Raw genomic sequence first — 18,423 nt, forward strand, 5'->3', positions numbered from 1 at the left:
GCTTGTCGCCCTGAGGTGCCTTACTAGTATATAATAAGGAAGGAAACAACCACAGCATGCTGCTAAAATTAAAGGTATGAAGGTATGGAATAGAGCAAAATGGCCATCGAGTGAATAATGATCAATTGATTATTTATTTTAATGTGCAGCCCACCGTTATCTGATCATCCCTTTACTCATTGTTTTTCAGCTACACTCCAACATGGACAGAGGCGGTGGCAACGTGAAGTACATCCTCACAGGGGAAGGGGCGGGCACCCTGTTCCTGATTGATGAGAAGTCAGGAGACATTCACGCCACCAAGCGGCTGGACCGGGAGGAAAAAGCCATGTACACGCTCCACGCCAAGGTTGTGGACAGGAACACCAATATGGATCTGGAACCAGACACAGAGTTCAACATCAAAATCCATGATATCAACGACAATGAGCCAAAGTTTGAGAAGGAAATCTACTTTGCCAGTGTTCCTGAGATGTCTGAAGTTGGTAAGTGAGATCCTGCAAGGAGGGGCATTCTGCAAATGGCAATGGAGGTGGTGCTGGGTGCAGCAAATGTATTTTGTCTGAATACAGCCCAATGAGCCCATATGGTAAAGTCTATATCACTAGTAAGACGCCTCATATATGGGTACATATATGGAGATCCATGTACTGTATTATGGAGATATGCTGTGAGAGCCCAAACATGCTTACTCAGTTATTCGTTATGTGAAAGTCCCTTTTATGCCCATACATGGAGATCCTTGTCTGTAGATCCCTTTCTGTAAAATATATGGGCTGTCTTGGCCATCTGTCTTGGCCATATATGGATTCTGTTAGTGTAGAATGTGGCCGATGTGGCCTCCATATATGGGCATTCCCATATGAAGTCCTGTTAGATATGGGCTCAATTATTGATGACATCAGGGAACTCCATATGGGCATAAAAGGGATTCTGTTAGCGTGCCATTACAGTGAAAGCCATAGCGTGATGTTAGAGCGACAAACCCATAGTGTCAGGCGTAACCTACAGAGATATGCGGACAAGATGTGCTGGTTTTCATAGTTAACTGCGACCTACGGTTGCAAACACACCACGCTACATGTTTGCCCCAAACTGAGATAAAAACGTTCCTCCACTATAATAGGGAAAGTGCGTCTTTGTGACTTTGTGCGTGCCTCAAACACTAGCAGAAGGCATGTGTAATTGTAATGTGTGTAATGCACGCACGTGTCGATAGACAACAACATTGTTTATTAGACACAACGAGAATTACTATAATTAGTGCTCTGCCATTAGCCTATTATTATTATAACCGGTCATATAATATCATTGCAGCCCTCCCTCACTGTCTGCACCGTTATAATAAGTAAACCAACACGCTACAAGACGGCAATACGGCACGTTTGTTTTCTCCGGTGGCAGGGAGTGCTCGTTTTGGTCCACTCGACCGGACGTTTTGGTCGCATCAGAGCAATAATTTGTAGTCGCACGGGTGCTCCCAATTATAATTTTAGGTCGCACAGATTACATTTTAGGCACATTTCGAGCCCTGTGGTTTGTTTGGTCAGGCTCACTGGGCATTCACAATCACAACACATATGCCAAAAATAAATTGTGTATGCAACAGTAAAGTTTACTTTGTCCGTAAGTCATTAAAAGTAAGGCTTTGTCAACCTGTGTTCCAGTTCATATGATTTGGAGCCTATTTAGCAATCCAGTCAAGCAAAAAAAAGTTCTCCCAATTATAAAACTGCAAATAAACATGGGTGTAATAAGAGGCAACACAAAGCATAATTATATTCGTAATTAAAAACCTAAAATAGCACTGGCCCTGTTTGGAATTCATAACACATCGATGATGGATATTCTTGGATCCTTTGAATCATATTAGCATAAAGTATGAGGCCAAGTTAAATGAATAATAAGCTAACCTACTCCTCCAAATGGTCTAAGTCATCTTACAAACTGTAAAATTCTGTGACTCTTCCACTCTGCACTGATATCGGTTAAAGTTTAAACTACACACTCCTCCTCCTACTACTACTATGTAAGACGCCTCAGGGCGAGCGCAATGTCTTGGCCATCTGGCCAGTGATGTATATCCCCCCTGGTACCTATATATGGAGATCCATGTACTGTATATAGAGATATATGCGGTGAGAGCCCAAACATGCTTACTATTCGTTATGTGAAAGTCCTATAATGTCTACATCTGCATCATACATGTAGATCCCTGTCTGTAGAAGATATGGGCTGTCTTGGCCATCTGTCTTGGCCATATATGGATTCTGTTAGTGTGGTATGTGGCCTATGTGCCCTCCATAATGGGCATTCCCATATGAAGTCCTTGTAGACATAGGCTTAATATTGATAACATCAGGGAACTCTATGGGCATAAAAGGGATTCTTTTAGTGTGACATCACAGTGAAGCCAGAGCGTGATGTCAGAGCGGCAGTTTCCTTTGACATCACAATGAATTCAATAAGGTGCCATTCAGTCAGTAACTGTAGCATCATCATAATAGCAATAGACAAGGCACCTTGTATACTGAAACATCACTATTACCATGCATTAGGGTTGTACGGTTTCCATTTTTTCTTAACCTCGGTTTAGGCCCACCCCAAAACCCTGGTACACGGTTTTACACGGTTTTACAATCTTATAGATTTTAACTCATACCCTGCCAAAAAATATGTTTCTATGATAAAAACGTCTTTAAAACGTCTTTTTCACTATGGACCTCCCTGCCAGACGTCTTCTGAACGTCTTTTTTTTTTTAATAATAAAAATAAAAAAAATAAAAATTTTGAAAAAAAATGTTTTGAAAAAAAAATGTTTGGACCTCCAACAGTGTACTAGGCATGATCGCGATCGCGAAATTGCATGTTTAACCCCCATACCAACCCCATCTTTCAAACATGGCAGCCATGTTTGTTTACATTTGAAGAAAACATAAGGGCTCCTTTCTCCTGAATGCCTGAACGGATTTCCAAGCGGATTTTTTTGTTTGAAAGCTGTGAAAAGCATGCACATGCATAGTGCATGATCTGTGCACGAATGTGTGCGCCAGCGTGCACACTATTTTTTTAACCCTTTGTTGGCGAACCGGCAATATAAGAGGTCATCCCACTTTAAATATGGCACCGACTGAGTTAACGTCATAAAAAAAATAAAAATTAAAAAAAATAAAAGTGCTTTATTTATAAAGCAGATACAAAAGTTACCCACAAAAATGCAGTAAATACTATTGGGCTATACTAAAATAAATTGTAAATAGCCCAAGTCAATTTAATTTGTCATAGGTTAAAAAAGTCCTTACGTTGTCACTACACTGTATGTAAAAAAAAAAGCAGCTGGGTTGGGCTGCGATATCTGAATTTCCCCCCCGGGATAATATAGGTAGCTATTATTTTATTATATTATTGTTGTTTTGTTTACAGTTGAGTGAGAAAACAATGTTGCACATTAAGTTAATCATTTGGGGACCACCCAAAATCATTTTGGGACCTCTCTGGGGTCTCGACCCACAGATTGACAAACGCTGAGGCAGTTTACTGGGTGTGTACTGGGTCAGAGGTGTCAATTGGGTATGGCAAGCTATGGCAGCTGCCATACCCTTGGCTACAGGGGGAAATAATAAAATGTACTGTAATCGTGCCCGTTGCTAAGGTATGGCAACCTGACTGGTGTCTTGCACACGCGCGAGGGCGCGCATGCAAGACACCAGTCATGTTGCCATACCTTAGCTTTTTTTTTTGCATAGTAAACACTGATGGAGTAGAAGACTTCTTAAAAGTTTTTAGATTAATATAAGACAATTTGCTTGCATACAGCCGCGTGCCGTTCTGCATCGATTCACTGACGTTACATAATTGTTACTTTTAGCCTACGTTTGTTGTTGTTTTTCCTCCTGAAGGAACGTGGCTAAATCGTTAGCATGCTAGCGCTTTAGCCCCGTTCCTTTAGCCTTGGAGGAGACGAGAGTCAGAGGCATACAAAAATAGCTGATCTACAAGCTTGTGGCTCGTCGACCGTGCGACGTGTTGTGAGCTTGTAGATCCACCGTGTTTAGCTTCAAGCTAAGCCTTGTGCATTTCTTTAGAGACCAGGTCTCCCTCCAGTCCAGCTGCTACTATTATCTCTGTGTCTATGGTGTCTCCTCCTTCAGGAGTGATTTCTGCTGCTTCCGTAAACACGGCAGAGGCGCACATGTCACGTGACGATTTTCGGTTTTGGCTTACGAGACCGTCAACATTTTATAACACCGTATCAAACCGAAACACCGAAAAACCGTACAACCCTACCATGCATTCCCCAAAATGACTCTTCAAAATAAATGCACTAAATAGGCATCATCAATAAACATTGGGGAGTTGATCTACAAGCTCACAACACGTCGCTTTGTGCCGTGTTGAGAGCTTGTAGATCGGCTATTATCTATTGCTCCAAAAGCCAGTGCTCTGAGCGTTTTAACTGTGTGACAGCGATGACGCAACCAGATGGCGACGGAGTAGTGTCCGAAATGCGCACTACAATAGTCCACTACATCTGGATCCCTCATTTAGGGTTAGGGAGTAGGGAACATGTTCCGCATTTCAGACACAGCCAATGTGTACTGAAGGGGAAACACCAGCGCACGCCCTCTACAGGAATGGGCAGACCAGCACAATCGATAGCAGATTCTTCACAACATACTAGTCTATCACAGAATTGCAGATCACTGTAATGATGTAAAGTAATAAAGAAACATGTCAAACTGTTTTAAATGGACCCAAAATGTTTCACAAATAACGAAAATAGCTCAAAATAGTTAGACCAAAATAAAACATTAAAATACAATACTCTTAACCAAAAGAATAGCATAAGAGGCCGTTTTAGCAAGTTTCAGTAAAATAATCAAATCAAATACATTTTCAGTCTACTACACGTATGTGCAAACCCAAATGAAAAGGAAATGTCTGTTTTTGCTGCAGTAGACCTAATGCAAAAGACAGGTTGGACACAAGCAATTGTTAACTTAAACTAATTGCCTGCTGGTTGGGAAAGACATGATAAATCATGTGGTTTTGTCAGAGACAAACTAAAAGCTGAATGTAACACTCACCATGGGTGCATTAAAGAAACGCTACCCACTCCATTTGTGAACACAGTGGATGTTAACTCAGATCTCAATCTCATAACACATATACATGCTACACACAACCTGGTTGTATTTATTTAGTGGTCTGTGGGGAAAGTTGATGTGCAAGCCTCTTGGTCAGTAGAACACAGATCAACATTGCACTCTGAAATGCATGTTCAAGTATGCAATCAAATTCATTGTATTGCTGGTCATGGTAGCAATGTCTGTTTGCCTACGGCACTGCACTGTTGTGTGGCAACTGTGTGTGTGTGTGTGTGTGTGTGTGTGTGTGTGTGTGTGTGTGTGTGTGTGTGTGTGTGTGTGTGTGTGTGTGTGTGTGTGTGTCGATAGCGTGCGTGCGTGCGTGCGTGTGTGTGTGTGTGCGCCTTATATTTGTTGGAAGAGTGTGCAGTCAAGCAAGCCAGCCATGAAGCCGGCTCCTCTTTTATGGTGTCAGTGCAGGGACAAAGTGGGACAGATGTTCAGGCGTTCATTAGTATGCATGGAGACATTCTGCCCCCACAGGACACAGCAGAGGGCCCTCACAATGCCAAGGACAGTATTGGCAATTTGTGGTATTATTATTGGAGAGGCTTGTTGTGTGGATTAACTAAAGTGTTTAAAAAAAAAGAAGAAAAAATAAATACAATAAAAGTGAGAGTAGATATAATTGTGTATGCTGTGGCTATACATACAGTACACTAACATGTACTGTATATGCTTTTTTTATTTTTACTTTTACTTAGTTTACTTTAGTCTGTCTGGTTGTAATAAAGGCATGCAGTGAGGCACCCGATATACTTTGTGTTTGTTGAGGTCCGCTGCTAGGGTTCCATTCCATACTTGTTTCTGCATGCTGATCTTCAACACAAACAAAAGCACAACTGCTCAGTATTCCAGTGGAAGACCAAAGGAGACGATTCTCTACTGTAATAATAATACAACCAGACAGGCAGGCAGGCAGGCAGGCAGCCGCAGAGTGAGTGAGTGAGTGAGTGAGTGAGTATGTATATGTATATTCTGTCAAATATAAAATATTAGTTCTATCACCAGTGAGAAGACACCAAAAAACCCTGAATATTTTGTGAATATATTATTTTGGATGTATATTTTTCACATTTTGTGAATTCATAATCACAGATCCACGGTCCATCCATCCATCCATCCATCCATGCACATACATACATACATACATACATACATACATACATACATACATACATACATACATACATACATACATACATACATACATACATACATACATACATACATACATACATACATACATACATACACCTTCATACGTACATCCATACACATCCATACATACAGTACATACATACATACATACATACATATATATATACATACATACATACATACATGCATACATGCATACATACATACATACGTGCATACGTGCATACATACATACATACATACATACCGGTACGTACATACATACATACATACATGCATGCATGCATGCATGCGTACATACGTACATACGTACATACGTACGTACATGCATGCATGCATACATACATACATACATACATGTTCATTCATACATCTTCAACGGCCATGTCGGGTTGTAGAGGTAGCATTTTCTGCGAAGAACCCCAGACTTCCCTTTCCGTTGAACCACTTTAACCATTATTTAAAACTTTGTCTATTCAACAATAGAATATTATGGTCTGGTCTTGATGGGTTAATCAAACCGAGTCAAACATTTAATTAAATAAATAATAATAATTAATGCATTTAGCTAGTTATCAACAATGCCTTTTAACGTGAGTTGATTTTGTCTACTTTGTTATTTGACAGGTACGTCTGTTGCCACGGTGACGGCCACTGATGCTGACGATCAAACGTACGGGAACAGTGCCCTACTTGTTTACAGCATCCTGCAGGGACAGCCCTATTTCTCTGTGGATTCCGAAACTGGTAAGCTATCGCCCACCAGACATTAAACTGATAAGCTATCATCCAGCACCAAACATAGGCTACATATGATACTATTCGTAAGCTATCACCCACCAAAAATACATGGAACCGATACGCTACATGGCTACAGTATCACCCACAAACCATGCATGAAACTGGTACGGCTAAGTGACCATTCCAACTGTGCAATGAGACGTCTAAAAGACGTATTTTATTGGTATTTTTTGAACGTCCAATTTGGGTCCCCGGAGGGTGCAGAATGAAAGTTTCTATGACATATCTTTCTGACAACTTCTGAATGTCCAATTCTGATGTCCACAGGACCTCTTTGCTTGTTCTGACAACGAGAATCAGACAAAATAGGGCAATACAATTTATCTAACTATGCTCTTCAGTTAAAAAGAGGAAAAAAAAAAGGAAAAAAAAACTCTACAAGAGGGTCTGTGAGAGTAGCCTTGAGTTTGTTAGTTTGGGGCTAATCTTGCAAACTGCTGGATTGATCAGTGGAAAATGTGCACACTGCCAGTAAGCAGCACTCCATATTGCGTGATTCCTGGATGGACCAGGGTTCAGTAAAGGAGCGTTTGTTTTCGGTGGAGATGACGGAGGCACGCCGTCTCAGGCAACCATGAGCCACGTGAGACACCACCGAGCGAGCGGTAGCAAGCGAGTCGCCGTGTCGAGTATTGCGACGATCGCATGAGCCGACTCAGCGCCGTTACTGAATTATGTGACAATATGGACAGAATAGTAAATCTTCATCCCCCCGACTTTCGGCACCTCTGCGCGGTCCAAGTGGATACAACGGAGCGCTCCCTAACTCCGGTTCAGCCAATCAGAAGGTTCAGCCGGGTGGGTCTTATCTGAACCCTGGTCTAGCGAAGATACACGCCTCAATACTACATATATTGGGATTTTTGTTCAATTGTTAACTTTCATTATTTAGTTATTTATAATGGAAGTCAATGACGGTCAAATCCGGCTGCAACCTTGCCCAAAACATGGACATGATCAGAGATCCACACACGTGACAATATTAGGACGTGTACTAGCCTCAATCTACCATTGCATATATTAGTCTGGCCATGCCAGGTTAGGCGTGTACAAGACAAGGTGTACCGTGTCTTGTATTTTGTTTAAGAGTAGCGCAATAACTGATGTCAGACAGTCCCAGGAGGCCAGTCTACAGTTTATGACCTCTGTCATCTATGATCTCAGTACAATGACAGAGGTATAAATGTCACACAGACAGACAGACATGCGCACACACACACTACGCAAACAAACTTGTCTTGACTATGAATAATTTGTGCGACTAAATGTTCTCCTCAGGTTTGATCAAGACGGCCCTGCCCGGCATGGACAGGGAGGTGAAGGAGAACTACCAGGTTGTGATCCAGGCTAAAGACATGGCTGGACAGATGGGGGGGCTCTCAGGGACCACCACGGTCAGCATCACTCTGTCGGACGTCAACGACAGCCCGCCGCGCTTCGCCAACCGTAAGATACTATCATACTACTGTCTCCTTTTCCACATGTACTCTCTCTCTCTCTCTCTCTCTCTCTCTCTCTTTCTCTCTCTCTTTCTCTCTCAAAATATTATTATTATTTTTTATTTTTTTACGTGAGACCTGAATGTGTTTCAGACAAATTGTGCTTCTACGGCATACACATGCATGAACCAAGCAAGCGCACAAATATACACTGTCGAACAGCATATATTTGTATATTTGTGTGTGAATATGCAAGTGCACACACAGGCAGAGATCAAAACTTTGATTAATTCATCTGCAGATTCCTTTCGTATGACTGTGATGGAGTCCAAGGAAATCGGCGACACGATTGGCCGGATCAAAGCAGACGACCCAGATATTGGGCGCAACGTTGAGATGGACTACCGCATTGTTGGTGGTCATGATATGTTCAACATCATCACAGACCAGGCCACGCAAGAGGGGGTCATCACTGTTAAAAAGGTAAACGAACAAATCACTTTAAATACTGGAAATCATTCAAATAATCGATCAATCAATCAATCAATCAATCAAAAAATGAATTGATAATTAAATCAATATTCACCAATTTCAATCTGACACAAGTGAAGCTTAAGAAAGAAAACGGTTTAGATCCATTAATTAATTTTATTAGGATTCAAATAGAAACAGCATCTAAAGTCATTTTGTTTGTTTAAACTCATGGCGCAAAGATGACTGTCAATATTTTTTTATTATCTCACCCACCTAGTTACAACCCAAGCTTCTACCAGTTCAACATCACTAAAATCCACATTTAACAGTCTTTCTTTGTATGTAGAGCCATAACTATACCACATTTCTCTCTTCTGCTATCACAATTTCCATAAAAAGTACTCTTCTTTAATGTTTTACTTTCAACAGCTACTCCTGTGCAGTCAGGGAATACACTCTGCCTTAATAGCTTTTTTTTTGTATTAGATCCTCGATATCACTGTTCCTGATCATCGTTTGGATTTTACAATTATTTTATCAGGTTGACAGAAGGTTAGATGAAGGTGCTGTACAACTAGTCTTCAATAATAAAAAAGGGCCGTAGGCCTGTTTTTTGTTGTTCTTGTTAACGTCTACAACCTCGATTCCTCCGGCCCGCGGCTCTTTTCATCTTTCAGCTGCTGGATTATGAGACCAAGAGGGACTACGAGTTCAAGGTGGAAGTGAGAAACACGTACCTGGACTCGCGGTACCTCCAGGGGGTGCAGTTCAAGGACCACGCCACGCTGCGGGTGACGGTGGAGGACGTGGACGAGCCGCCCGTCTTCACCAGGAACCCCTACATCATCGACGTGCACGAGGACACGGCGGCCGGCAGCTTCGTGGGCGTTGTGTCGGCGTGGGACCCTGACGCTGCCAACCAATCGGTGAAGTGAGTCACACGCAAATCCTTCTTAACGGAGTTGACAGGGTGCCGTCTGTGGGATCGGCAACAAATTGGACTCAAACACAAAAGAAATCCATTCGAGAGGTTTTCTTTCGTTTGAACTTTATTTGCAATAATCCTCGACCTTGAGTTAATTCCTCACCAGGGGTCATATCTCTGGAAAGGGTGTATGAATAAACATGATGCAGGGCAACATGAACTGAGATTCTTACCACTGAGCTAACAGAGCACGTACGCAGGGGAGTACCACTCATCAAACATTAGTCATTAAACCCTTAACATGTAGAATAATTTGCCTGAACTCAAGCTTAAATGTCATGGGAGACTTACCACCGTGACGTCAAACTAATCCTCCTCTCAGCTATTTTGTAGTGTATTCTGTTCTGCCATTTCAGCACTCAAATTTAACAAACATACTACATGGTGTGTTTAGTAAACGTTTTGTCATCAAGGGAGTATGTGTGAGGATTTATCCTGGTAAAGCGGACGGTTTTAATTACCATGGCACTGGAATCAATAATAAAAAACATGGCAACTAAACATTAGATGCAAAGTGTCCTCTATTAGGGGAGAGTGAGTGTGAGCTGGGCACACTTGGCCAAATCTAACCCATCAGCATGGCCGTGTGTGTCACCATGGAAACAAATTATTCATGGTGTCCCTCCTGGAGATTCTGCTTTGTAAATACAGACACTGTTTGTTTTTCCCAGAATTAATGTAAGACCTCTCTTGTGTCACGGCGCAAAGTCAAAGTGAAAAAGTCTAATTTGCCACGATCAATGGTGCGTGCTCTGTGTCGACATTCCTCACATAATATGGATTATTATCTCACCCACGTAGCTACAACCCAAGCTTCTACCAGTTAAACACCACTAAAATCCACATTTAACAGAGTCTTTCTTTGTATGCAGAGCCATAACTATACTCTCTTCTGCTATCACAATTTCCATAAAAAGTACTCTTCTTTAATGTTTTACTTTCAAGAGCTACTCCTATGCAGTCAGGGAATCAGGGAATTAATGAAAGACCTCTCTTGTGTCACGGCGCAAAGTCAAAGTGAAAAAGTCTAATTGGTGTCGACATTCCTCACATATGGAGCCTGCCTGTCAATGCAGAGCTATACCACCATAGAGTATATATAAAATAGAGAGCGGACCGGCCCCGCCCCCACGACCGACTCGCGGTTTTCCGAAACCGGCGCGAAACGTTCGGAATCTCCTTATCCGGAGCTGATTGTTGACATCAGGCTGTTCCGGAGGAAATCGGCGCAAGCGCTGAGTCATTGTGACATCACTTCATAAAAGGCTCTGACATCACGTACGCCACATGAGTCAACACAAAATCTCTGTGAATGTGTATGTATGTATGTAATCCGCGTATCTCGAGAACCCTTCTTCCCACCGGCACGCGCGTTCTCCAGATATGGGCATAAAGTCTGACATCAGAGTTTTCTGCAACCGGTACTGTGTGTGCAGAGATCTTCATATATGGGCATAAGTGGACAAAGACAAACAGATGGTCAAAACGGGTCCTATGACAGGTATATTGGGGTTTGCATTAAAGGGTGGGGCATTCATGGGGTTTGCATTAAAGGGTGGGGCATTCATTCCCTATTTCAAATTCGGCACGTGCGTTCCCCACCGCAGCAGGTAGTGCAGTGCTCGGCCTCGACCCGACCCGACCCGATACACGATTTTCTGGAACCAGCACGAAAGGTTCGGATTCTGATGTCTGACTTCAGGATTTTCCGGAACTGGCACTGTGTCTGCATAGATCTCCATATATGGGCATAAAATGGATGCAGACAGACAAATACAGATATCTCCATATATGGGCATAAATGGACACAGGCAAACAGATGGTCAAAGATCTCCATATATGGGCATAAAGTGGACGCAGACAGACAGATACAGATATCTCCATATATGGGCATAAATGGACACAGGCAAACAGATGGTCAAAACGGGTCCTATGACAACAGGTATAATGGGGTTTGCATTAAGTTTGTCTCCTCCTCCATCTGTTTGTCTGTGTCCCTTTATTCCCATTATGGAGATCTCTGTATCTGTCTGTGCCTCCGACTGTGTTGCAGACACAGTGCCGGTTCCCCCTTTAATGCAAACCCCATTATACCTGTTGTCATAGGACCCGTTTTGACCATCTGTTTGAAAAAGCGACAGAAATCTCATATATGGGCATAAAATGGACGCAGATAAACAGATATCTCCATATATGGCATATATGGGCATACAATGGATGCAGAATCACAAAGATCTCCATATACGGGCATAAAAGGGACACAGACAGACAGATACAGAGATCTCCATATATGGGCATAAAATGGACGCAGATAGACAGATATCTCCATATATGGGCATATATGGGCATAAAATGGACCCAGAACTATAACTGCAGTGATCTCCATATATGGACATAAAATGGACACCGACAGACAGACAGATACAGATATCTCCATATATGGGCATAAATGGACACAGGCAGACAAATGGTCAAAACGGGTCCTATGAAAACAGGTATAATGGGGTTTGCATTAAAGGGCGGGGCATTCATTCCCTATTTACATTGTTCCGAGTTGGCCAGGTCGCCGACTAGACGCTGGGCCGCCCGAAGGGCGGCCCAGCTTCTAGTCATTTCAATGCAAGTGCTCAGTGGCGTTTTGAAGCATGTAGCTAATCCAGGTGCATTCTGGGGGAAATTGGCCACTACCTAGTGGCCAAAAATGACGTCACGCTGCTCTCCGCTCAGAGGAAGGATTGTCTGGAGTGGAGGGGGCGGGGCCAAAATGCGCGTTTAGGCACTAACAGATGATATTCTATATATCGTCTCTGTCGGGTGAAAACCCTGTATGTCCAAAACCGTTCGTTTTGCATTCATCATTTTAAAAATGATTTAAACATGCTGCGAGGCGTTGTGTGCTTGTAGATCGGCTGTTTTCACTACTTGTGTGCGACCGCCTTGTATGAAGAAGCAGGGCTGTACTTTACGAAAGAACGTACACATTTTAAACTTGGAGATATGAGGTTTCCGCTCGACAACGACGATATACATCTATAAATCTTTTATCCAAAACACTGAGAGCAATCAAGTAGGTATAGGACTGAATCGAATGAAGTAAATCAACAGAGAGCTTTATTTTAGACAACTTAATAGAGAAGTGGGAGTGATTGACCATATCAAATGCCTTGCACAGGTCCCAGAAACACGGCACCCACCACCCCTCCTGCTCATTTTGTTTAGATACTCCATTGACCGCCATACAGATCTGGAGAGGCTGTTTAACATCGACTCCGCCAACGGCACCATCACCACGCTGAAAGCACTGGACAGAGAAATGTCCAAATGGCACAACATCTCTGTGGTCGCCACGGAAATAAGTAATTGTTCTTTTATATTCTGCCTCATTTTATATGATCTCTATCTGCTTAATATCTAGCTTCACCTACAAGCAATTAGACCTCTGGCAGTATGTGTGTGATTGTGCGATACTATCTTGTCAGTATTAGCATGGATATGTGATTGTGCGATTTTATCTCTTAAATATTATCTATAATGCTCGTGATTATATTGCATTATAATCACTAGCAGTGATACTCATTTGAATTTGCATTGACCCAAGATTTTGTTTTGAATACAGGAGACAATATTTAACACATGAATTATTGTACTTATTGCTGGTGTGTGTGTGTGTGTGTGTGTGTGTGTGTGTGTGTGTGTGTGTGTGTGTGTGTGTGTGTGTGTGTGTGTGTGTGTGTGTGTGTGTGTGTGCGTGCGCGTGCATACGTGCAAACGTTGTTATACTGTATATTTCTGTTTCAGATAACCCACGGCAGACGACTCGAGTGCCAGTATTCATCAAAGTGCTGGATGTCAACGATAACGCACCAGAATTCGCAATGTCCTACGACACATTTGTCTGTGAGAACGTCAAAGCAGGACAGGTGATTTAAAGTCAACATCTCATAATCAATAAATATATTGGCTGAATTGACATAAAGTAAGTGAAACTTGAAGTTGTGTGGGAAACAACGCATGAATGACCATTTGAACAGTTCCTAATTCTTCTCACAGTTAATTCAGACGATAAGTGCAGTCGACACGGATGAGCCCCTCGTTGGACACAAGTTTGTCTTCAGTATCAGCTCCACCAACCCAAACTTCACCGTTGAAGACAGAGAAGGTACAATGTGCTTTTAAAAACATGCTGTATCATCTGGCACAATGTTACATTGTGGGAGGAAAATATGCGTAATTATACAGTATATCATTTAATTATCATTATCGGTGCCAGTGAAATAAACATCGCTAACCAGGGTCAAGATAGGGTGAACGCTATAAGTGTAAAATAAATCAACTGTAGTTCAACTTAAAGGGGAATACCACTCATCCCCCCTTCTGTGTTGCCTAGAACTGGAGGATTGATTGTGGGGTCACGTGATCACTGATCAGTGACATCATGAAGACTCTGCAAGCCAAAGAGTACATCTTCATGATGTCACTGATCACATGACCCCACAATAATCCTCCAGTTCTAGGCAACATAGAAGGGGGGGACATTTTTTCTTATTTCCACACAACAACTCTAAGGTATATTAATGAAATAAAGTTATAAAGTTTATTGACACTTCACATGTTTACACAGATGTATTAAAGCAAATTATTGTGTGCAAGCAGTTACAGCAATTAAAGGATGAGACCAGGCCTTCTGGGAACAGGAGGTGTCATTGCATGGTGTATTATTACTGATTTGATCAACATGAATGCCAACCTACTGAGGTTCCATGGAACCATGAATAATCACCCTCTCACATGGATAGGCTACTCTACAGTGAGTTCCACCCTTACACTTTTCCATCAGGGGATCATTAGGGGAATTAGCCACGACAGATATAATCCTAAAATAAAACCACTCCACATCTTGACAAAATTCTCAGAGTGCCAACCATAACTGCGGTGTCAAGCAGCACCCGTGTGTGTGGCTGGAAAAAAGGTCTATAGATTCGGCCATTGATCAAGAACCAGTGTCACGGCATGTGTGCTACAGTACTGCCGCACATTCTTTTTCCTGTCAGATGAACTCAATTTATGTTCGACATGTCAGCACAATAACCCAGGCATTGCTGGGCAAGTTTATAACTGCTGCCTCTACATAACGTGGTGTCCGTGCGTGGATAGGATAGAACACATTGATGAACACCACTCAGGACAGTTTTGCACACTTTATTGCCTTCTAGACGTCCTAAAAGTGGCCTTCCTCCCGTATGTCTCCACTGGCAGATAACACCGCCAACATCCTGACGAGAAGGGGCGGGTTCAGCCGGAGAGAGAGCAGCGTGTACCTCCTGCCCGTGGTCATCTCGGACAACGACTACCCCATCCAGAGCAGCACCAGCACGCTGGTGGTGCGCGTGTGTTCCTGCGACAGCCGCGGCAACATGCAGTCGTGCAACTCTGAAGTCCTGCCCTTTTCAGACGGGCTGATCACCGGAGCCCTGGTGGCCATCCTGCTCTGTGTCATCATACTGCTCAGTGAGTCGACATGCCCTGTGTGTGTGTGTGTGTGTGTGTGTGTGTGTGTGTGTGTGTGTGCGTGCGTGCGTGCGTGCGTGCGTGCGTGCGTGCGTGCGTGCGTGCGTGCGTGCGTGCGTGCGTGCGTGCGTGTGTGTGTGTGTGTGTGTGTGTTTGTGAGCGCGTGCATGGGTTATATGTGTATTATGGTTGTGTGTGTATTGTCTGTTTACTTGGTATAGTGTGTTGTGGTTACAGTATATATGTACTGCATGTAGGGAAGTCCAGGATCACCAGAGCTTTACAAAGTTGGACAGTGGTGTTGAATGTTGAAGCGTAGTCAGTGAACAGCACTGTCACACAGTGGTGTAAAGTAACGAATTAACATTTACTCAAGCATTGTACTTAATTACTATATTAACAGTTTTACTGCCAGATGTTATTATGTATTTATTGGGTCTTGTGCCAGCAAAAGCAGCTTACCTTTGCGAGGTTATAGACAAAGATCTTTTTTTTTCCCCTCATTACATAGTGCACTTTGGTCATACTAGCAGTAGAGGGCAGCCTCAGGCAAGAATTAATGTGAAATGGGCCGCTGCAGCTTCCATACATTCAGGTCGCAGAGACGCATCAGAGCAATAGAACGACAGCTAGCTAGCCAAGAAGTGAATTTGGACATTATTGATGTTTACGTGAGGTGGAGATTTCAAAGCAGGATTACAGGAGATGCTTCTACTGTACACACCCGCGCGACCCCTCATCAGTTTACAGACATCAAAACAAGGTACAAAAGAACAAGCTAAAGAACGTACAATTGGCATCGCGCCGCCATGAAAAATGGGGCGAACGGGAACGTCCAAAGCGGTAAAAGAGTTAAGGTATTTGTACTTTACTTATTAATATTTCCAATACTTAATACTTCTACTCCTCTACATCTCGGATCAAAATATTGTACTTTTGTTATTCAGGGGCCTAGTATGCAAATGTAGAGCACGCTTTAGGTCGTGAGAAACCAACCAGAGCCCAGTATGCAAATGTAGGGCGGGCGTATCACCTTTGCACTACTCCGATTGGTTATAGGTTTGGATCTTTTTGTAACCACCCCCTTGGGAGAAAATAATGAATCAATAATGTATCAGTATTCCGATATTAACCTGTGGGCTGCACTAATTGAAGGTGGGGGGCCGCATGTGGCCCCCGGGCCGCCAGTTGCCCATGTATGCCCTGTATGAACCTCCTGCAGGACCCCACAATGAGAAGCAATGGCTCTAGTGTGTCAGGCAGTGAGGACGGAGGCGATACGGGACTAGACACGTGATGCGCCTCATGATTGAGTGTGCCTCTTCGGGCGAGGAAATAAGTGGAATGGTGTGAATTATGCAGAATTCACACCGTTTACAGGCAACAAGTTGAATTATATGGCTTTTATTTGAGGGTCACTGTGAGGCCTCAATCGACCAAATAATGAAAAACACAGATAGATGCAGTATTCCTTTACTGAGGGAAAATCAGTAATCATTGTCTTGCATTAATGAGTTTTATCCCTGATGTATTGGTAGGGGAGTACTCTGATATGTCTGGCTACGCAAGATTACGTGTCTACATGGGCAGCCTCTTCCCCTGTGCATGTTGCACACAATCAAACATATGTTCCTTTCAATTCTTCCATGTTCTCTGGCTCTCACTCAACCCGTACCCTCCCTCAGAAATCCGCAATGCGAGCATTGGCACTGACAGCAGGGGTGTTGCGCCAAATTCTGGGCCCTGGGTACAAGGATTCACTGTGTTATTTTGTGCTTTAACTTTTGAAAAATAGCTAATCTACAAGCTAATCTACAAGCTACAATAGCTGATCTACAAGCTCGCAGCGAGCTTGTAGATCTGCTATTTGAAGGTTTTGTCTTTGAAGGTTTTTTGAAAAAACCTGTTTCTATGTCAATGGTGCTCAAACTATTTCATGTGAAGGACCACCAAAATGATATGTATTTGGCAACGGACCCCCCATCTCAAAATATTTCGTTCCAGGGACCCCCCAGAAGCAAATTTTTAGTTACAAATGCTCGCTTAAAAAATACATACAGTATATTCAAAGATTTGCAATTTTCACGACTTTTCAAGAATAGCAGATCTACAAGCTCGCAGCGCGGCACTCGGTGCCACGCTGTGAGCTTGTAGATCTGCTATTTTTCAAGTATAAAATAACGAAGGCTTTTCCCCGCCCTTGTGACGCCCCTGACTGACAGACTTAACCGCACGCACTGAGCATATCCCTGTTCTATAACTCCCTGTCAGTCTCCTGTCAGGTGGCTGTAGAGATTTAATTGTGTTCAGATTGAGCACGTTGAAGGTTGAAACCCCTTTTTGCTCTCCTCTGAAGCGAAATATCCTGACATCTGCTCATTATCCAACAGCTTTTCTAGCTTGAACTGCTATGACATGTCTTCCCACCTACCGGTATATCCCTGACATGCGAGCGCCAAGCATTCTTCCGATCTCTCATTTCTTTCGTTGCATTATATTTTGACTCATTGTGGAGCTTCCTGTGTCGTAGGAACAATTGGAAGTGTTGAAAAGTGGAGCCCCTCAAGAAAAAAAAAAAAAAAAACGCTCCTCCACCCTAAAAGTGAAGGTAATCAACCACATGGTTGGAGACAAGCAAGACAGCTCCCTGAACCTGCTAAGAGGAAAAACGAGGAAGGAAAGATAGTGCGGAGGTGGTGGTGGGGCTGGGGGGGTGCAGTGGATGAGTGAAGCAGGGCTTTTAGCTGTACCGAATGATTACTTCTTCCGGGAGAATTATGAACTTGCACGGATCGTCTGTGTCTGGGGGGGTTATTCCAACGTCCTTTGTATAGCAATTGAGTGTTGCTGAATCTATAATAAGAGGAGATAAACGCTTGAGGCATTGCTGGGGATTTATCACTGATAG

General features: G+C 42.9%; 1 protein-coding gene across 2 annotated transcripts in view; it reads left to right on the forward strand.

The window, feature by feature from the left end:
• The window catches only part of LOC308307055 (cadherin-10-like), a gene marked incomplete at both ends in the record, with an annotated part of 41,244 nt that overhangs the window by 22,025 nt on the left and 796 nt on the right, over positions 1–18,423 (forward strand). The window contains 9 exons of one of the 2 annotated variants that reach the window (XM_080752161.1): positions 191–485; positions 6,936–7,055; positions 8,388–8,555; positions 8,850–9,031; positions 9,700–9,953; positions 13,227–13,414; positions 13,806–13,927; positions 14,058–14,166; positions 15,264–15,515. In XM_080752161.1, coding sequence (XP_080608287.1) covers positions 191–485; positions 6,936–7,055; positions 8,388–8,555; positions 8,850–9,031; positions 9,700–9,953; positions 13,227–13,414; positions 13,806–13,927; positions 14,058–14,166; positions 15,264–15,515 — 1,690 coding nt within the window. The remainder of the gene's footprint in view (positions 1–190; positions 486–6,935; positions 7,056–8,387; positions 8,556–8,849; positions 9,032–9,699; positions 9,954–13,226; positions 13,415–13,805; positions 13,928–14,057; positions 14,167–15,263; positions 15,516–18,423) is intronic. The other variant, XM_080752162.1, reaches the window with a different exon arrangement.

Source organism: Nannobrachium achirus (genome assembly GCF_963921795.1).
Source record: "Nannobrachium achirus genome assembly, chromosome: 21".
Lineage (NCBI taxonomy): Eukaryota > Metazoa > Chordata > Actinopteri > Myctophiformes > Myctophidae > Nannobrachium > Nannobrachium achirus.